Genomic DNA, 21908 nt, shown 5'->3' with positions numbered 1-21908 from the left:
GAACCCTAGGCAATCACCTTCTCTTTGTAGATTTCCCTCTCCTGGGCTTTCATCGGAGTGTAATTATATAGTATGTGGCCTGGCTTCTTTCACTCAGCATAATGTGTAAAGATTCAGTCCTGTTAACTGGGTGCCTGTGGCCTCCCGCCTGAAATCCTTGCTGCTCCTGAGGCTCAGATCTGAGGATTGCAATTGGAGTCTGTTAGACTCTTAAGTAACCAAAAAAGCTAAAAGTAGAGTGCTAGCCTTGAATGAAAAAACTCAGGGGTAGTGCCCAGGCCCTGAGCTCAAGCCCTAGTATTGTGTGTGTGTGTGAATGCACCCATGCGCGCGTACCCACACCCACTCACAGAGGAAAGGCAGCATGTAGCCCAAGCTCTGTCAAATGAGTGGCCAGGACTCGAAGTTGGGGTGCAGTGACATGGCAGTGACAGTGTGGGGCTCTCATATGACGCCGAGGGCTTTGGCTTCACTGGCTGTCCTCCATCCCAGTGGACCAGGCTCTTGGAAATGCGGCCCTTTGCTTTAGGAGGTGATCCCCGTGTACCTGGCCACCTCCCCCATCCTGTCGGAAGGGGTGTCGAGGATGGAGTGCCAGCTGAAAAGGAACTCGGTGGACAGAGCCAGGAGCCTGGACTCCAGCACACCCTCACAGAGCTTGGCTCCCAGTGAGACCCCGTCCAGTGGCTCACTGGTGAAGAAGAGGAGAAAGAGGAGGCGGAAGTCCCAGTTGGATAGCCTGAAAAGAGATGACAGCAGCCAAACCTCGGAGGACGAGGACATGTTTCCCATCGAGATGAGCTCCGATGAGGACATGGGGCCTCTGGACAGCAGCAGGTGAGCGCTGAGGACCCGCTGCAGGCCTGCAGAGGGGTTGGTTCTGGGGCTTGAACTCAGGACTTCAGACTCACTGTCGTGGTGCTCTAATATTGAGTCACACCCCCAGCCTTTTGCTGGTGATTTTGGAATCTTGCTGATTTTTTTTGCCCAGGCTGGCTTTGAACTGTAATCCTCTGGATCTCTGCCTCCCCAGAAGCTAGGATTACAGGCGTGAGACATCAGTGCCAGTGATATTTTTTTCAGTAACATGAAGAATATACCCCTGCTTTTCAGCATCTAATATATCTATATCTGGGTGGAAATGGAGAAGGATGCCCCTCCTGCCTCCAGCCTCTCTCTGCTGTGGCTCAGATGCTGGATAGCCAGATTTGTTGCAGCCACCTTCCCACCACGGCTGATCTCCTAGAACTTGGTGTTTCAGGCAGCATGGAAAGTACAGACAGTGGCCTCTGTAGGGGTGGATTGGAGTCACATTTTGTAACGTGTAGTTTGTGCTTGCACCTGCAGCACTTTGCAATCAAGAGATGTTTACCAGGTGCCTTTTATTTCTTTTGCCAGGCAGAACATAGTCTGTGTAGAGCCACTCATTTATCCAGCAGCTCCTTCTATACGTGGCACCCACACTGGCTCAGCTTTGGGCTGAACTACCTCTCAGAGCTCTTGTGAGCTGAACTTTGAAAGGCAATAATAGGATACAGTAGAGAAGCCAGGTGTGGCAGTGCATACCTGTAATCCAGAGGAGGCTGGGAGGCGGGGCCAGGAAGGTCATGACTTGGACAATTTAGGGAGAGACCCAGTCTCAAAATAAAAAGGTTTGACTTGTGTGTCCAGGGCCCCAACATGCCCAGGCCCACAACAAGAGCAAAAGATGCACAAAGGCCCAGGCATGTTTCTACAGGCTTACCTTTTCCATCTCAGCTGCCTGGGTGTTTAAAGGTAATCATATTAGTCAACAGAGCTGTCAAGAAAACAAATGGAACTTGGCTTTAGTAAGATTCTAGCACATGTCCTTCTTTGACTTTCACCTTTTCTAATTTCTTTTTCTTCAGAACTCTTCATACGGACATACTGCCATTTCAAGACGATATTCCCAAGAAGAACCTTCCCTCTGTCTCCCCGTACCCCCAGTCAGCATCGTACCCCAGTTCAGATAGAGAGTGGTCCCCCAACCCCAGGTGAGTTGCTGGTGTGCGTGTTTACCTGTCCTGATTCAGTGAGTTACAAGTCTGTTGTAGGAAGTGAAAAAAGGAAAGTAAGGATTAAAAAAATAATCAGTACAGCAAAACTGCATTGTAGGTAGGATTTCAGAATTCCATTTGAGCTTCCTAGGGCCAGGAATGTATGTGTGGGGGAACTGTCTCAGCTGGCAGAGCATTTCTTGGTCCAGCCCTAAAGTAGGGTTTGAAAGTGAATGCCTTGCTTCAGGCTGCCTTCTCTCAAATGCTTAAGCCACCATGCTGAATACAAACTTCCTGGAATGTACTTGTGAGGCGCCCTCTGCTGGCCAATGTGAACTTACAGCTGAGGCGGGTGGATGGCTTTCCCTAGACTCCAGAGCCATGGCCAGGCCTGGGCAGGCAAACAAATCCTGGACATTATAATGGCTGGGGATCACCGAAGGTCCACCGCAACAAAATCTCCTGGTGATCGGGGACTGAGAAGTGATTTTTCAAAATGCTCCAAGGGATGGAGAGAAAGAAAGAGAGATTGAGGAGCCCTGATTTACTTGCTAGCAGCTTTCACTGGCTGCTCCTTTATCGAAGCCTTAGATTTTCTTGTGGCTTAAAATGGAAGATTTGGAACTCTGGGAGTGCCTGCACGGGCTGTGGTGGGCTCTGGGCCCCAGCCAGTCTCATCAGAATACCCTTCTTGCTTCTAGTTTGCTCAGGGTACTGGTCAGAGGGACACAGCAGCAGTGAGGGGAGTGGGGGAAGCTGGGGTTGGGGAGGAGCAGATGTGTCCCATACCTGGCTCTAGCTGAAATGGCGCAGTAGAGGATGAGCCTGGGGCACTGCAGTAGTCGAGTTCCTCTGTTGGGGTCAGCCTGCTTCACAGATTAGCTCTGCCCACTACTAGGACACACTGTGCCTGACTTGGCATGTTCTTACATTTAAAAAAGAAAAAGGAAGAAGAAGAGATGAAATTGGATTCCATTTTATTCCATGTATCTGAAATATTAAATAAAACGATTATGGATGAGGTAGTTCTGGTCTGGCTTTCATACCAGATCTTTGAACTGTGTTGTGTGTGTACATCTTCACAGAGACTGAACATTTGAGAAGCTCAGTGGGGCATGGAACTTGCAGCTTGTTTACAGGTGACAGTGCCCATCGCAGACTCTTCTAGAATCTCCTGATCTTGTCCTGGGTCTGTAGGGAAAGCCCTCATGAAGAGAAGGCAAGGGAGACCACTAATAGGTTAAAGAATCTCTGTATTATTCTTAAGAATTTCAAAGGAATCTTTGAGCATTTTTTTTCCCTTTGCTTTGTGGATCCAGAATAACAATGGTGCCTGATTTTGTAGCTGTGAAGCACTGTGACCTGCAGTTAGGACATGTGGTATGTCGGCATGCTCAGAATGATGGATTTTCTTAAAGAGACAATAGTAGTCGGGATAATCATGCTGCTGGAAAATGAGCTATAACCATCAAATCTGATCCTGTCATGTGTCATGTGGAGGTTGCAGGAAGTGACGTGGGTTTTCCCGTAGTTTCTTTTTCTTTTCTTTTTGGTGGTATAGAACGCTCGTATTGATGTCTTAGAGATCCAACAGAGAGCACTTTGCCATGGGATGTCCAGATAGTTTTATTTTCTTGCAAATGCTATGGAGAGGAGCCAAAGACTACTGACCTATGACCTCTTTTTCTTTCTTTCCCACGTGTACCCAGCAGCCCGGTAGACTGCAGAAGGACCCCCCCTCATCTTGTGGTCGCAGCCGAGGGAATTCTGTCTAATTCTTGTCCGCCACAGTCTTCCCATTTCCATGCCTCGGAAAGGTAGACAAGTTCATTTTTAGTAGCGCAGACTGAGAGCTAACCTTTACCTCGATGATTATTTCTCCATTAGCCAAATGACTGACAATGGTGATTAGAATTAGAAACTTCTACCTAACTTACAAATCCACTTTGCCAACTAACCAACTTACTTATAAATATTTTTAATATTTATAGATTATTAGATTAAATATTCTGACTCTCTGGAAATTACAGTGAAGTTTATCATTCTCCCTAATTCTGTAGAGGGACCTGAACACTAGAAGAATGAGATGGTCACCTTGAGAATCTGATCTATTGTCTGACCAAATTATTCCACAAGATATTTTTAGGATGCTGATTTAGCATAAGCTAAGTTACTTATAAATATTTAAGTAGTCTATTAGGCCATCTGAATAATGGATTCAGACCTTTTGCACACCATTTTTGGAACAAAGCCGAGGTTGGACCTTAGGAACATAAGTTGGGGTTTTCATGGGATGCTTTCGCTCCTTGACTGTAGTCCCCATCAGCCTTTCTTCCTGCTGACCTCCATGGCTCCTTTATGTCATAAACTGCTAGCCAACGACGCTGTGGCTAGCTTGCTCGCTCTTTCTGTCTTCTTGTTTTTGTGGTAGTACTAGGGCTTCACTTTCTCACCTGGCTCTTTCTGCACCTCTGTTTGTGGGTTTATTTCAGTTAATTATAGATGAGCATCTCACAGACTTTTCTGCCCAGACTGGCTTTGAACTGGCTTGGACTTCTCCCCGTGCTCATCTGTAGTTGGCCTGGCATCCCTCAGGTGTCAGGTGCAGAATGGCCGTGTGCGTTTGTGCCCACTCTCAGCTGCTGTGACCTGTGGACAGGATGGCTTTTGATGGTACATTTAAGGAAAGGAGAAAGTCCAGTGTAAGAGCTGCCCGCAGACCAGCTTCTTCCTGAGTGCGAGCTTACGAGCCCAAGTGCTTGGGACCCCTTGTGACTGTCACAAAAGGACACGAAAGTTCATGACTCTAGAGCTGGGAAGTGCAGAGGGACCCACGCTGGCATTTTTATTCTAGAACTACAGTTGGTGAGCCATGGCCCTGGCGCTGACCTGGCTCATGATCTGCTTTTGTGTAGCTTTGCTGGGGCCCTGCCAGTTCCTTTAAGCAGTGTCAGCAGCTCTTTTGTGCTGTGAGGGCACAATTGAGAAGCCATCACCAAGGGCCACCTGACCCACACAGCCATTGTCTCTCAGCTCTTCCAGAGGGTCTCAGTGAAGTTGGAGCCACAAGAGAGCCCCGCGGTGGGTGCACGTCCTGCTCGGCCCTGAGCTGCTCCCGTGCCCACAGCGGAGCTTGGGCCTTTGGTTGGGACCAGACACATTGAGGGGAGGCTGCCTGACAGATACAGTCTGAGGGAGGCGCAGATGAGAGTTTGGCTTTCTTGTTTATGGTCAAGGAAAGAAAATGTGGGAAATGACAGATAAGACAACGGAATGGCGTTTTCTCATCTTTGGCAATATTGGGATTTGAACTTGGGCCTTGTGCAGGTACTCTGCCCACTAATGTATGCCTCTAGCCCTTTCTTGCACTGGGTATTTTTGAGATAGTCTTGCTTCCTGCCTGAACACATTCCTGGTCTACAGTCCAGCCACTTATGCATCCCACAAAGCCAGGATTGCAGGCGTATGCTCCCTTGGGTTCAGCAGCTGACAAGGGGTCTCACCAAGACACCCACCCCACTTTTCAGGCCAGCTTCAACCTTTGATCCTCCCTTTCTCAGTCTCTCAAGTAGCTACGATTATAAGCACAAGCTGCCCCGTTCCCTGTTTAAATGGCATTTTCTTTCTGCCTAGGTGTTAATTGACTCTGGCCAGCTAGTTTGGCTGGGCAGCAGTGAGACTTTGTGAAGGTCTCTGGGAGAAAAATATAGCAAGCATAGACTAAGAACATGATATGGCCACTTAGAAGCTGGCCCAAGAGTGCCATTATGTCACTGTCCCCACAGAATTGGGCCTGTGAGAGTGACAGGGTCTCTAAAGAATTTCCAGAATACGCCCATGGCTTCTAGGATGTCAGTCTGGGTGCCACTGGCCTGTCATCCAGTTAATATCTGGTGCAGTCTGTGTGTGGTGCTACTTTGCTGTTTTTAAAGCCAGTGCAGATCTGTAAATGTTGAAATTGTGGAATATAATGTTACTGGCCAGGCCCCTGCATGGCTGCCCAACAGTTGAGGTGCTTCATGTGCCAGGTGAGGGTTAAGCTCAGGATGAGTAGAGTGTATGTGCAGGTCGTGGAGCCTGAACTCAAGGCCTGAGTATTGTCCCTTACCCCAAAGTGACATTCTACCACTTGAACCACTCCTCTACTTCCAGCTCTTTGGTGCTTCATAAGAATGGAAATAGGATAGGAATCTCATGGACTTTCTTGGGCTGGCAACGAATTATGATGCTCAGATCTCAGCCTCCTGAGTAATTAGAATACTGGTGTCTACTTTTCCTCTGCCTGTCTGTCTGTCTGTCTGTCTGTCATCTGTCTTTTTTCTTTCTAGATGCTGCTTTTCTTAGCTTCTCTTTCCTGAATTTGACAGTCCTTTGTTTTTGGTCACTCACATCTTGGGGCTGTCGCCTTCCTGGAAGTGGGGATGCATGGACCCCTGGTGGCCAAAGGAGGGACTGCCCCAAGGCTGTGCTTGCAAGGAACTGCCAGCTTAGATGTATTTTTCTGGGTTATTTGAACCCTGGATTTAGGTCAAAGACAAGGAAAGACTTTCTTTCCCCACTTAAATTGTGGGATTGTGTTTTCTTAAGTCCCTCAGGGTCCCGACCCTCGACCCCAAAAAGTGACTCAGAATTGGTCAGCAAGTCCACGGACAGGCCCATGCAGAAGAACAACCTAGAAATGCTGTGGCTTTGGGGAGAATTGCCACAGGCTGCAAAGGTAAGTCCTTCCTCATGTCTGCCATGCACTGACCATCTCTGCCCCAGCTGGATCCTGATTTCTGCTGGTTAACTGGAGATAAGAGTTTCACAGACTTTCTGCCCATGCTGGCTTTGAACTGTCATCCTCAGATCTCAGCCTCCCAAGGATCTGAGATCACTGGCACACCTAGCTCGCTCGTAAATCAGACTTGGTTTTGATCTAGTGAATTTTTTCTCATAACTGGAAATCCCCATGCATGGTCAGTTTTTGCCTCTGAACAAATCACCACCGTTTTGGGGTAGTTTACTGAAATATAGCGCGTAGGAGAAATGTCTGATCCTGACAGAGTAGCATAGCTGAGGCTGCATGATGTGTGCACTGCCAGCCAGATGGAGCAGATGGACAGGCGGGACGTGGTCAGCTATAGGGGAGCCAGTCCCTGCCACCACATTGGCCCACTGTCCCCACAAGGACAGATACCATCTTGCTTGTTTTGTGGTAGCAGAGATTGATTTCATAGAATGTCTCCACATTATCCCTGACCATTATAATGCATTTGGGATTGATCTAAGGCCCTTGTATTGATGGACAGGCACTTTACCACTTGGGCCACACCTTCAGCCCTTTTTTTTTCCTGCACTTTTCTTTTCATATATTTTTTTTATTGTAATTAATAGAAGGGTTACATTATACTCACCAGATAGAAGGTGCATTACTTCACATACATTGATACCCTTTCTCATGTCTTGATCCCCATTTCCTTCCCCCCACCCCCACCCCTCATCTTGTTTTCCCCCCTTCCCTATCCAATTTCAAATAACCAAATACACATATATCCAATATATCAGGTAACAAAGTGAGATACTGTAACAATTTGAGATAACCAAGGGACAGCAAAAGAGATGAGAGAGATAACATAGTACATTAAGGACAACAATAATTCATTATATGGCTTTTGTTTCTATCCTAGAGATCCTTTCATTTAGCATCATACTGTATGGCCTTATGTATCTAGGTTTTGCTCTATTGCAAATCTCCTCTACGAGAGCCCAAGGTTTCTACTGATTATGACAAATGAGGGAAACCATTGAACCTATGTTCCTTTGAGTCTGGCTTACTTCATTTAATATGATTTTTTCTAGGTCTTTCCATTTCCAAACAAATGGGGCAATGTCATTCTTTCTGACAGCAGCATAGAATTCCATTGTGTATAAATACCACATCTTGTTGATCCATTCATCAACTGAGGGACATCTGGGTTGATTCCATATCTTTGCTATGGTAAATAGTGCTGCAATGAACATTGTTGCGCTGGTGGATTTAGTATGTCCTTGTTTCTGGACAATTGGGTAAATGCCAAGTAGTGGAATTGCTAGGTCATACGGGAGCTCTATGTTTAGTCTTTTGAGGAACTGCCATACTGCTTTCCATAGTGGTTGAACCAGTTTGCACTCTCACCAACAGTGTAGTAGTGATCCCTCCTGGCCACATCCCCTCCAGCATCTGTTGTTATTAGTTTTCTTGATCCTGGCCATTCTAACTGGAGTGAGGTGGAATCTTAGAGTTGTTTTGATTGGCATTTCTTTTATGACCAGAGATGTCGAGCATTTCTTCATGTGTCTATAGGCCATTTTTGTTTCTTCTTCAGAGAAGACTCTCTTTAAGTCTTTGGCCCATCTTTTAATGGGATGGTTGTTACTTTGGAGATTAGTTTTGGAGTGATTTAATTTTTTGAGCTGTTGATATATTTTAGATATGAGGCCTTTGTCCGTTGTATGGTTAGTGAAGATCTTCTCCCACTCTGTAGGCTTCCTATTTAATTTACTAGCTATGTCCTTTGCCATACAGAAGCTCTGCAGTTTAATGCAGTCCCACTTATCCAGCCTTTCTCTGATTTGTTGTGGTTCTTGGTCCTTATTAAGAAAGTTTCGACCTGTGCCAAGGAGGCCTAGTGTGTCTCCTATTCCTTCTTGTAAAGTTTTCAGAGTGTTGGCTTTTACCTCGAGGTCTCTGATCCATTTGGAGTTAATTCTAGTGCAGGGTGACAAAGAAGAATCCAACTTTAGTTTTCTGCAGGTGCTTAACCAGTTCTGCCAGCACCACTTGTTGAAGAGGCTGTCTTTCTTCCATTCAATTTTTTTTTTGGCTCCCTTGTCAAAGATTAGGTGGCCATAGGTCTGTGGTTTAATATCTGGGTCTTCAGTTCTATTCCATTGGTCTTCAAGCCTGTTCTTGTGCCAGGACCAAGCTGTTTTGATGATTATAGCTCTGTAATAGAGTATAAAGTTTGGTATTGAAATTCCTCCTGAGCTGTTCTTTCTGCTAAGAAGTGTTTTTGCTATATGGGGTCTTTTATTATTCCAATGAAATTTTGAATTGACTCTTCTATTTCTTTAAAGAATGACATTGCGATATTGATTGGGTATAGCCCTTGGCAAGATTGTCATTTTCACGATGTTGATTTTTCCAGTCCAGGAGCATGGGAGGTTTTTCCATTTCCTCAATTCTACTTTAATTTCCTTTTTCCGGGTTTTAAAGTTTTCATCAAAAAGGTCCTTTACATTCTTAGTTAAGATAATTTCTAGGTACTTTATTTTTTTGAGGGTATTGCAAAAGGACTTGCTTTCCTGATTGTTGCCTCATTCCTCTCACTGTTGGCATAGAGGAAGGCAGTTGATTTTTGAGGGTTAATTTTATACCCTGCTACCTTTCCAAAGTTTTGAATTAGCTCAAGGAGCTTAGGCGTGGAGTCTATAGGATTCTTTAAATACAGAATCATGTCATCTACAGAGAGGGAAATTTTTACTTTCTCTTTCCCTATTTGGATCCCCTTTATGCTTGCTTCTTGCCTTATTGCACTGGCTAGGAATTCTAATACTATGTTAAAGAGGAGTGGAGAGAGTGGGCATTCTTGTTTCGTTCCTGATTTTAGAGGGAATAGCTTTAGCTTTTCGCCATTAAGTATAATACTAGCTGTGGGTTTGTGATACACAACCTTTATTATATTGAGGAATGTTCCATGGATTCCTAGTTTCTCCAGAGCTTTTAACATAAAGGGGTGTTGGATCTTGTCAAATGCCTTTTCTGCATCTATTGAGACAATCATGTGATTTTTGTCCTTGCTCCTGTTGATGTGTTGAATTATATTAATTGATTTGCGTATGTTGAACCAGCTTTGCCTCCCTGTGATGAATTCTGTTTGATCATAGTGTATGATTTTTTTGATGAGTTGTTATAGACGGTTGGCCAGTATTTTGTTGAGAAGTTTTGCATCAATATTCATCAAAGAAATGGGTCTTAGTTCTCTTTCTTTGATGAATCTCTGTCTGGTTTGGGGATGAGGGTTATACTGGCTTCATAGAATGAGTTTGGTAAGGAGCCTTCATTTTCAATTTCGCTGAAGAGCTTGAGGAGTATTGGTGTGAGCGCTGCTTTGAAGACCTTATAGAATTCAGCTGTGAATCCATCTGGCCCTGGGCTTTTCTTAGGTGGAAGGTCTCTTATTGCCATTTCTATTTCAGTGCTTGAAATAGGCCTGTTTAGTTGGGTTAGTTCTTCTTGGTTCAGTGTGGGTATGTTGATATTCACTAGAAATTCATCCATTTCTTCTAGATTCTCAAATTTGTTGGCGTAAAGGTTTGAGAAGTATTCCCTCATGCTGCTCTGGATCTTGTTAATTTCTGTTGTGATATTACCATTTTCGTCTGTGATTTTGTTTATTTCGGTATGCACCCTTCTTTTTTTGGTAAGATTTGCTAAGGGTCTGTCAGTTTTGTTAATTTTTTAAAAGAACCAACTCCTTGTTTTGTTGATTCTTTCTATAGTTTTTTTGGACTCCAATTCATTTAATTCTGCTTTGATGTTAATAATTTGCTTCCTTCTACTGGGATTAGGGTTGGTTTGTTGCCCTTTTTCCAGGAGCTTAAGGTGAGACATTAAATTGTTGGTTTGCGATTTTTCCAATTTGTTATTGTAGGTACTCAGAGCTATACATTTTCCTCTGAGTATTGCCTTTGCCGTGTCCCAAAGGAGCTGGTATTTTGTGTGCTCCTTATTGTTAAATTTTATAAACTGTTGGATTTCTGTTCTGATCTCCTCGATGACTCATTGGTGATTCAACAATGTGTTGTTCAATCTCCATGAGTTACAGAGTTTTCGTTGGTGGAGATGCATGTTCAGTTCCCATTTGATGCCCTTGTGGTCTGAGAGAGTGCAGGGAATAATTTCAGTGCTTCTAAATCTGACCTTCAGCCTTTTTTGTGTGGCTTGAGAAAAGGTCTCATTGTGTTTCCAGGCTGGTCTGGACTATGGTTCTCTTATTTGGACTTCTGTGCATTGCAAGGATGGTAGGTGTACCCCACTGTGTCCATCCATGTGTCCCTTCCCTCTTAGCTGTGTGGGACAGGTGTACCCGACCGTGCCCAGGTAGAGGGAGTCTCAGATTCCCCTGCCCTTCTGCAGGATTACAGACTCGAGTCACCATGGCTGGCTAATGAATTTATTCTTGCTGCTGTGAACACATCGTTATGCTAACATTTCCCATTCTACTGAGCCCTTTGGCATTACTGCCCCTGCTGCCATTTGATGATCTGTGTGAAATCTCATTGGCTCTGGAGTTGCTACTCTTGGCTTGTGGACTTGTGAGCATGTTTGGAAAGCAACAGGTGGTCCTGAGGGTGGAAAGTCTCTGTCATGTATTATTCACTGACCATAATTCTTTGGTAACTCAGTTTTTTTCTCTTTGCCTATGCTCGGGCTTTTTCTCTACTCAGTCTTTCTCTGTCTCTTCTTTGGTTTAGTCATCTTCTCCACACAAGATGAAAGAATCCAGCCCCTTGTGCAGCAGGAAAATTTGTGAGAAGACTCACTTCGAGGCCATTCACAGTGAGTCTTCAGATACGTTCAGCGACCAGTCGCCCACCTTAGTGGGGGGGCCGCCTCCAGAGCCCAGCAAGCTTCCCATGGAGATGCAGTTTGTGTGTGAAGACGACCTGGAGGCCTTGGGCGCGGCTGCCCCGCCTCTACCCATGGCTGAGGAGCTCAAGTCCCCTGCTGCCAGCAACATGCAAATGGGGACCAAGATGGACTCTCCTTCTAGGAAAAAGGGTACGAAGCCCAGCTTCCTTTCCCACCCTCTTCCTGTCAGCCTTCCCATACTCTGTGCACACAGCAGAGCTCCTCCCTTCATCCCCAGGCCCAAAGTCAAAGTTTCCTTGTGAATCCAGAAGTGAATCCAGTTTTAGAATGAGCGTCTAATTTGAAGTTCTGAAATCTGCAAGGCACACTGGCTGTTTACTTTGTTTTTCTTGTGTCAACTTTGCCTGTGCTGGCCTTGAACTTTGATCCTCCTCTTTCCGTCCCTTGGGTAGCTAGAATTGTAGGCATGCCACATCATACTGGGTCAATGGGGAGAGAGAGAGAGAGAGAGAGAGAGAGAGAGAGAGAGAGAGAGAGAGAGAGAGAGAGAGAGAGAGAGAGAGAGAGAGAGTGTGTGTGTGTGTGTGTGTGTGTGTGTGTGTATGCTGATGCTAGGACCTGAACTCAAGGCCTGGTTGCTGCCCCTTAGTTTTTATGCTCAAGGCTAGTGCTTTGCCACTTGAGCCACAGCTTGACTTCTGGCATTTTGCTGGTTAATTGGAGAGAAGAGTCTCACTGACTTTCTTGTCCAGGTTGACTTTGAACTGCAAACCTCAGATCTCAGCTTCTGAGCCACTGGCACCCGCCCATGGGAAAATCTTATTGAAGGTCTTTACCAACAACAGCAATAAGAGCTGTCATGAGTCGGTCACCTTGAGGGCTTAGGGACCCTTCCCATGAGGAACAGGGCTGAGCCTAGGGAGCCTAGCCGTGGTGGGGCTGGGGGCTGGTTCCACCCTCAGTGCCCAGGCCCTGGAGCTAGGAGTCTGTGAGCTTCTGGAAGTGTTCTGACTGGAATGTTCAATCTTTCAGATAAACGGAGTAGACATCTAGGCGCTGACGGCGTCTACCTCGATGACCTCACAGACATGGATCCCGAAGTGGCAGCCCTGTATTTCCCTAAAAAGTAAAACTTCTCTCCGTTCTTCATGCCATTTTCTGTCATGTGAGGATTAGCTTGCAGGAGTTTGGTTTTCCCCCATTGTGAGCCAGGATACAAGGCTGTTGGGGGGTCAGGGGCCAGCATTTTACTACAGGAAGTCTCAGCCACACCCTTGAATCCGCAGCACCCCCAGCTCCCTCTGGATGGGAGCCTGGGATTGAGCTTGTGCCTGTGATGGACCCGAGGCTGGGTCACAGGTCAGTTGTCCATAAGCTACTTGGGCCTTTTTCTTGTCTGGTCTTTGGGGACCGCAGCTTCGGCCGCCTGGCATGGGCTGGGTCAGTGCTCTGGCAGTAAGCCATCCTGCATGGTTTGTTTCACAAGAGAAACTGGAGAAAGCAGGCAGCCATGATTGCCTTCTGTTCCGAGGTAAACTGATGTCACGGCAAATCTGTCCTGGCATGAAATCACGTGCTCCTCCAGCGGTGGTGGCCTGGCAGAAGGTCATGTGTGATGCAAGAGGGTCTTGGCCGTGGGTCATGTGATGTGGGTGTGTGGCCTTAGGGATGGAAAGGCCCCACCATAGCTCCTGCCTCCTCCTTGCAGTGGGGATCCCCCGGGGCTCGCCAAGCATGCCAGCGACGGCGGAGCGCGGTCCGCCAACCAGTCCCCACAGTCCGTGGGCAGTTCAGGCATCGACAGCGGCATGGAGAGCACCTCGGACGGGCTGAGGGACCTGCCGTCCATTGCCATCTCCCTCTGCGGGGGGCTCAGTGACCACCGGGAAATCACGAAAGGTACTGGCGCAGTCCTATGGCGAGGCCCGGATGACGAGGGAAGGGGAGGGAGTCAGGGCCGCCCAGGGCCTCTCCAGGACACCAGTCTGGGCGTGACGTCTAGTCCCCCCGTCCTGTGGCCTCTGGCCTGCTAGAGTGTGGTGGGGGTATTTGGTCATTGAGGGTGTACGCTGCTCCTCACTTGTCCCCCTGATGAGTTAAGAGGCACAGCTGCCCACTGATCAGGCCGGACTTGGGGCTGGACATTGAATTCTACTCACTGCCCTCTCTATCTACACTACCCCTGGGAGGTGGGCGTGGTCGCCCCTCTGCTTCTCAGGCACAGGAGGGAGCTGACACCCCAGAGGGGGCTCATTCCTGGACCCTGGTCACCACTCACCCAGGGGACTCACACCACGGCAGCCAGGCATCCCAGTGCCTCTGTGGACATCCCTACACAGGGCACCCTGTCCCATCCCAGTACCCTGGGCTTGGTGCCAGCCTCCTTCCTCCATCGCTGCCCCCCAAGCCTGCGCAGGCCCTGTATTGGTACCGTTAGTAACCTTGGCTGCATGGTTGGGATGTGAACTGTCAGAAAAGGTTCAGGAATGGGTGAACCACATTTCCTTTGTGTCTCCCTTGTTCCCCTCCCATGGCGGTCACAGATGCATTTCTGGAGCAGGCCGTGTCGTACCAGCAGTTTGTGGACAACCCTGGCATCATCGACGACCCCAACCTCGTGGTAAAGATTGGGAATAAGTAAGTGCTTCTGGAAGTCATTTTGGCAGTGGCACCATAGTTTTTGTTTCAATTTTTCCAAATATATCAATGTATATGGTCAACCTCAGAATTATTTTTTTGTTGTAGTTTGCTAATATCCCATATTTACCCTTGGCTAATTCTGGGTTCCTGTGTGATAGATGGGTTGAGGTGCTAGATTGTAAGATTGTAATATCCCAGATTGTAATATACAACTCTACTGGGGTTTTCTCTTCTTTCTTCCCTCTCTTCGTCCTTTTCTCTCTCTCTTTCCCACTTCCCTCTTCTTTCTTCTCTCTTCCCTCTCCTTTTCCCCTCTTTCCTCTGCCCCTGTCTTTCTTGGCTCTTCTTTTGTGGCCCCTTTACACGAGCTTGAACTCAGGGCCTTGAGCTTTCGCTTGGCTTTTTACTCAAGGCCACAACTTCAGCCACAGTTCTACCTTTGGCTTTTTGCTGGTTAATTGGGGATCAGAGTCTGTAGACTTTTCTGTGCCATCTAGTTTTGAGCTATGTTTCTCAGATCTCAGTCTCCTGAGAAGCTAGGATTACACATGAGAGCCACCAGCCAGCACCCGGCCGTACTGGGTTTTCAAATTGACCACATAAGGGGTGGTGCTTTACCTGAGGTCTTGGTGCCCTGTCCCGGGCCTGGGATAAAGTGAAGCTGCTCTCCCTGGCCGTCCTTATCGGAGGTCTTTCAAGTGCAGCAGGAATTGCAGCTCCCTCATGGCCTGGTGCTGGGCTGCTGCATGGAAAGGTGGTTTAGCCGCTGGTCAGCTCCTTGTGCCTGCTGTCCATGCAGTGCCATGGCTGCTTCTGGCACCTCGCTGTGGCTTTGGGGATAAGATGGAGGAGGGGGACCAAGCCGCAAGGGCCGGCAAGGGAAGTAGCAACAGGACTGGGCTGAGACACTCATGGGGCTTTTGGACTTCCTCTAGGGAGGTCTTCAGGTAGGCCTTGGTCTTTTGACATCTGTCTTGTTATTCTGTTAGATATTATAATTGGACAACAGCAGCGCCTCTACTCCTGGCAATGCAAGCTTTCCAGAAACCTTTGCCAAAGGTGAGCTTTAACATGAGGAAGGTACAGGGTTGGGGTGGCAGACATTACAGCGGGGACAACTGGGACTGTGGGAACTGCTCTGTGCACACTTGAGGTTCATGAGTATTTGCATCGGGAGTTTGAGATCTTGTTACTGGCATCGTGTGTGTGTGTGTGTATGTGTGTAGTGTGTGTAATGTGTGTATGTGTGTGTGTAGAGTGGGCCTTACACTCTCTTGGCTTTTTCTCTCAAGTGCTCTACCATTTGAGCCACCCTTCCCCCCCTGGCTTTTTGATGGTTAATTGGAGATACCAACTATGAGTCCCTAAAGTCACACAAGGCATTTCACTAACATCTGGATTAATTCTTTTAATTTGACAAACATTAGCACCCATGACAATTATATATCAATTATCTATATACTTAAATGTAAATAATTATTATACACAGGCAAGTCTGCTCAGGCTGGCTTTGAACCCTGATCCTCAGGTCTCCTGAGTAGCTTGGATTACAGGGATAAGCTGCCAGCACCCAGTGGATTAGTTTTTTGCTATCGAGACCCTATCTTAGATTTGTTTCCTTGGTATACCTAGCCCGGGCTTGGCACTGTTGAAACTGTTGTCCAGAGCTCTGTCACTTTAAGCTCTTGAAGTGAAATCTGGTGGTGTTGAGTCTGCTTGCTCCTTCAAGGTGGTGTGTCTTTTGTGATGTGGTTGTTCTGCAGAGTGGATTTTGTTTTGTCAGCTTCCTCTTGGTGTCCATACCCTGAAATACATTTTTTGTGTTATTTCTCTCAAGTCTTACAAGTTAATAAGGAAAAAAGAAGGGCAGTTGTGATAGAAATACATTTTAAAAGTTTATAGAAAAAGACACATGGGCTGGGAGCATAGCCCAACATGCACAAAGTCCTTGGTACCACATACTCAGAAAAAGGAGAAAGCGCCACTGTGGCTCAAGTGACAGGATGCTAGCCTTGAGCAAAAAGTGTCCAAGGACAGTGCCTAGTCCCTGAGCTCAAGCCCCAGGACTGGCAAAAACAAAAACCAAAACCATACAGCTCCAATTTTTATTGTGAGGCTTGAACTCAGGGACTGGGCACTATGCTCAGCTTTTTATGCAAGGCTAGCACTCTACCACTTTGAGCCATAGCTCCACTTCCGGTTTTATGGTAGTTAATTAATTGGAGATAAGAGTTCTCATGGACTTTAGTACCTGGGCTGGCTTTGAACCACGATCCTCAGATCTCAGGCTCTTGAGTAGCTAGTATTATAGGTGTGAGCCATTAGAGCCTGGCTTTTTGTTGTTGTGTGTTTTTTTTTTTTTGACTGTTTATGGTGTTTCTCTAAGTTAGAAATTAGTTTTTTTTTCCCCCCAGTCCCTGGGGCTTGAACTCAGGACCTGAGGGCTGCCTGTGGGCTTTTTCAAGGCTAGAGTGCTACCACTTGAACCACAGCACCACTTCTGGCTTTTTCTATGTATGTGGTACCGAGGAATTGAACTTGGGTCTTTGTGCATGCTACGCAAGCACTCTACCAGTAGGCCAAACTCCTGGCCCTAGAAATTAGTTTTATATGTTGAATTATCTTCTCTTTGGTTATTGCATTTTGTGTATAGTTAGAATGACCTTCCTTTCCCATTTCTAAAGCTTGTGGAATTGTTCTCTACAATTCCTTCTAGTGCTTTGTCTTATTTTATTTTATTTTTTATTGTTGGGGTAGTGTATAGAGGGTTACAGTTACATTCACCAGATAGTAAGTGCATTACTTCTCATACATTGATATCCCTTCTCATGTTTTTGTCCCCATTTCCCTCACCTCATTGCCTCCAAATCATCTTGTTTTCCTTCCTTCCCTTTGCTTTGTTTTATTTTAAATCTTTGATACATCTATAATTCTTTAGAGAATAATAAGGGGATTTCAGGACCAAATCCATTTTCCCAGATGCTTATTAAATCAGGGCACTTTGGGTTGAAAAAAACAATAATTAGACATGGCTTAAACATTATAGATTTATTAGGGTAGGAGTTTTAAAGGTTGCTGTGTTGAGCCTTGATGAATTCTCTGTGATTTCCTTGGCTTTTCATAAATGACAGCTTTACACATTGTCTCCTTACACAACCAGATCCAAAGTGGGAATGATGGGACAGGTTCCAGGCATTTCATTGGCCCACAGCTGATCACTTTTAAGGTAGTTGTTGGCTGAATATTGGAGTCGTCGTCAGTTGAGTTTGTCCTCTGGAACTGAACTCTCCACAATATTTTTTCAGCTAAATTCTTGGCTCTGTTGTCAGGAAAGAAGGGGAAGGAGCATGTGAGCAACTAACCGTCTGACACAGCTTCATAGTCATCTCAATATCATTTATTAGACACCATTTTCCCCATGGATTACCAGTTACAACTGTTTCTAGTTAATTCCTCCATGATTTTGGATTTATTTATTTTTAAAAATTTTTTTGCCAGTCTTGGAGTTCTGGGCCTGGGCACTGTCCTTGGGTTTTAAGGCTAGTATACTATCCTTGAGTCACAGCACCATTTCGGACTTTTTCTGTTTATTTTAGTCCTGAGGAATCGAACCCAGGGCTTTGTGCTTGCTAGACAAGCACTCTACCACTAGGCCACATTCTTGGCCCCGACTTTGCGTTTATTTTTAAGTTTTCTGATAAGTTTACTCATAGACCAGCACTGCATACTCCTAATTACTATAGCTTTAAAATATATTTTACTACTTGGTAGATTCTGGTTATTATTATACTGAGAGCTTTCTTGGCTAATTCTTTTTTTTTTTTTTTTAATAAACTTTAGAATCAGTGTGTCTAGGTCTAAACTAGTCTCTTCCTTCCTTTCTTTTCTTTTCTTTTCTTTTCTTTTTTTGCCAGTCCTGGGCTTGAGCTCAGGGCCTGAGCACTGTCCTTGGACTTTCTCAAGGCTAGAGCTCTACCACTTGAGCCTCAGCACCACTTCCGGCTTTTTTCTATGTATGTGGTACCGGGGAATCCAACCCGGGTCTTCATGCATGCTAGGCAAGCACTTTAACCACTAGGCCAAACTCCCGGTCCCTCGATAAAGATCTTTTAAATGATAAGAAGAAATCTGCTTCAGTCTAATGATGTGAATTATTTGTCTCCTTGCCTGCCTTCTGTTGGGCAGAGTAACCTAAGCCCTTGTTTCATTATTAGCTATGAGTAAGCGCATGAAAGCTGTATAAACCAAGGAAGGAGAATTAGATAACGTTTTTCCCTGGTCCTGGAATTAGCCTTGAAAAAGTACTGGTCTTGGGAATTCTTAGAAAGTTATTAATTCACATGTAATGTCCCCATTTAACTTCCATTTCCTTGGAGTATCAGTTTAATACTGGAGAATATAAGTCAAATTTATTTTGTCAAAATTTGAAAATTTATGTTTCCTGAAACATCCTGTGCATTTTGTTTTATTTAAAACTGATCTTATTACCATAGTTATCATCTCATGTTTTATTTTATAATCATCCTGTTGAGGGTAGCAATATCTTAATCAGTTAGTCACTTTAATTTGGAAATTTCTGGTCTTACTAATCACTAATGGTTTTTAATGCTTTCTTTTTTGTTGTTGTCGTGTTGTATTTTATTTGTTGTTTGTTTATTCTTTTAACATCTCCTTAAGTCTTCATGCTTAAGTTACCTTACTGTAATTTTGGACACCATTAGGTTTTGCTTCTCTAAAATTTTTAATTCACAAATAGTATGTTGTGTTTCCTTTGATTCTTTTCTTTTTCCCTTTTTTCTTATTTTACTTTCTCAATCTTCCTAGCATGTGTTTCTTTCAGTTGGATGCACTCAGTTGATCTTTTTTTGGTTCCATTATTTATGTTACCATCCATTTAAAACAGGCCACCGTGGAATCTATCATGAGGGATAAGATGCCCAAAAAGGGAGGAAGATGGTGGTTTTCCTGGAGAGGCCGAAACACCACAATCAAAGAGGTAAGTGCCAAAGACAGAATGGGCGCTTGAACTTGGGAGGATTTGGTTTTGTGTTGGGATTTTCATTTCCAGCCACTTGCATCAGAGAAACAAGCATGTACTATGTAACACCCAGTGTGGGAGATGGAGAAGAAGAGACGAGCACTCAGTGGAGTTCAAGGGTGAGAGGTCATCAGGTTAGCTACTCAGCAGGCTGAGAAATGAGGATCATGGTTCAGTGCCAGCCCAGGCACTCAAGTCTGTGAGACTCCGATCTCCAGTTGACCACAAGAAAACTGGAAGTGGCTCTGAGGACTCAAGGGGTAGGGCAGTAGCCTTGAGCTGAAGAGATCAGGGCAACACCCAGGCCCAGAGTTCAAGTCCCATGACCAACAACAACAACCCAAAAGAAAGGTGAGAGGTCATTGGGTTTTTGGGTCACTGCTTCTAAGGTTGGATAGTGAGGTAGAGTTGTTCTCTCTCTGTAAGATTTCAGTATCTTTTATTTTTGTTGTGGGTTGTGGGGCTTGACCTCAGGGCCTGGATGCTGTCTCTGAGCTTTTGTGCTGGGGGCTGGTGCTCCACCACTTTGAGCTCCAGCTCCAGGTCCAGTTTTCTGGTTGTTAATTAAAATAAGAGCCCCGTGGACATTCCTGCCTGGACTGCCTTTGAACTGTGATCCTCAGATCTTACCCCTTGAGTAGCTAGGATTACAGATGTGGGCCATCAGTGCCCAATTAGATTTCTGTGTCCCAAGAAGAAGATCTTCAACATATGGTAACTTACTTTTCTAGAAAAATTAGCTTTCTGGAGCACAAATTTCTCTTTCTTGGAAGAGTTGTCTGGTCTGCTGTTCTAGGCTCTCTGAGCCACTACCTAGGAACTTTTCCTTCTTACATTTTGCCACAGTTGATAATATATGCGATTAGTGGAACTGTTGTCCATGTGGTCTCTTGTGCTCCAGACCTTCAACTCCAGGAAGGCAGAGACCACGGGGAGGTTTGACCCCCGTGGTCCTGCCTGGAACTGGGTGGCTGGGCCGCCCAGAGGGATTTGGCATTTATTTGTTGAGGGGATGATGGCTGCTTGGGGTTAAATAACTGCAAGGTTAACTAAACCTATTAAAACTCTAAAATAAGCCCCATTGAACTCATTTTTATTTCACTCTTTCAAAGGGAAGAAGGCTATGGTAGAGTCTTACCTAGATCGAATTGTTCTTTGACATTATCTCCTGGAGTATCTGACTTTTGTTGATGATCTCATTAACCCTAGGGTAGACACAAGTTGAAGCCAATATATATGTTTTTTTTTTTTTTTTTTTTTTTTTGGCCAGTCCTGGGGCTTGAACTCAGGGCCTAGGCACTGTCGTTGGACTTTCTCAAGGCTAGTGCTCTATCCTGAAGCCACAGCACCACTTATAGCCTTTTTTTTTTTGTATGTGTGGTACTGAGGAATCGAACCCCAGTCTTCGTGCATGCTAAGCAAGCACTCTACCACTAGGGCACGCTCCCCACCCCATGTATGCTTTTCTTAGGGGACTTAAAACAAAAAGGGTCTTTAGTTTTCTTACTAAATGGCAGAATGTTCTAGAATTATAGGTGAAAGTACATTTCTTTATTTGTAGACCACCCAAATTCTCACCAGTTTGGTGAGAAAGGAGTATTTATGAACTATTTCTTTAGAAGCTAAAATGTATGTTTCAGCTAGATGTGCATTTTCTACACTAGCCTAATAAAGATGGTTAATTGTAGTGGCAGGTTCTATGCCTTGATAAATAGGTTAAAAATAATGAGCTCTGTCATTATTTACGAGCTCACCAGACAACTCAAGAACACCTGCCATTATCTGTACTAGTGCTACATGAAGACAGTTGCCATTTTGTGTAGTGAGTGGTGTTTGTTCTCTTGGCTGAAATGTTCCAGTGGACATTATTAACTTGTTTCCTGAACAATGGCAAAGGAGATTGCCTTGTGTACTCTTTGTCCCTTGATATGTCTTTCTGGTTGATTCCAACTTGGCCTTGGGTCCTGTGCCCCCCTCTCTCCCCAACCTCTTTTCTGTTGTGTGTGTGGCTCGGTGCTATACACATAGATAGCTCTTCCTTGTTACCACAGCAGTGCAGGGGATTTGGACTCTCACTCCCACTTCACAGATGAGAAAGTGAGGGGTAGAACTGGCAGACTTGCTCAGATTCTATAAGAGGCAGAAGGTGGTCCTGGGCCCCAGAATTCTCTAGAAATCCAGGACTTCACTACATCCCAAGAGCAATTTCCTATGAAGAATAAGTGGCATTAAAAAGAGAGAAATGCTTCCACATTTTCTCCAAGCAAAATATGGTGTGAAAATATTTTCAAGCATTTCAATCGGCAATTAGAAGAAAATATTTTGAAAGCCCCAAGGAATCCAGGCAGCCCTTGATGAAGCATTTGCAGACGAGACAGTGATGATGGCGTTTGGTTGCGTGCCACCAACACTTAGGGATAACAGACTCATTTCTGTCAAAACCATTTCTCAGCTCAATTGTATGTTTCTGTGCATTGGAGAAGCCAGAGCTGCAAAGAGAAGTCAACCCAAACCCAGGGCCTCCTGTGGCTGCTGGGATAGGCTCCCCGTTGGGGTCCTGCTTTGCGCTTTGGGGGAGCCTGTGGCAGATTGCAAG

The 21908-nt window shown here is 45.4% G+C and overlaps 1 protein-coding gene across 1 annotated transcript in view; it reads left to right on the top strand.

Moving 5' to 3' along the window:
- Positions 1-21908, top strand: part of Lpin1 (lipin 1) — a 64737-nt gene that overhangs the window by 24006 nt on the left and 18823 nt on the right. Inside the window, exons 5-14 of the mRNA XM_090337436.1 lie at positions 530-837; positions 1890-2015; positions 3728-3835; positions 6606-6735; positions 11517-11823; positions 12667-12760; positions 13343-13533; positions 14178-14271; positions 15264-15333; positions 19178-19270. Coding sequence (XP_090193562.1) covers positions 530-837; positions 1890-2015; positions 3728-3835; positions 6606-6735; positions 11517-11823; positions 12667-12760; positions 13343-13533; positions 14178-14271; positions 15264-15333; positions 19178-19270 — 1521 coding nt within the window. The remainder of the gene's footprint in view (positions 1-529; positions 838-1889; positions 2016-3727; positions 3836-6605; positions 6736-11516; positions 11824-12666; positions 12761-13342; positions 13534-14177; positions 14272-15263; positions 15334-19177; positions 19271-21908) is intronic.

The sequence above is a fragment of the Megascapheus bottae genome, chromosome 7, assembly GCF_031878675.1.
Source record: "Megascapheus bottae isolate mThoBot1 chromosome 7, mThoBot2.hap1, whole genome shotgun sequence".
NCBI classification, from domain to species: Eukaryota; Metazoa; Chordata; class Mammalia; order Rodentia; family Geomyidae; genus Megascapheus; species Megascapheus bottae.
The sequence above is the reverse complement of the archived record's forward strand: the minus strand, read 5'-3'. Positions and strand labels throughout refer to the sequence as shown.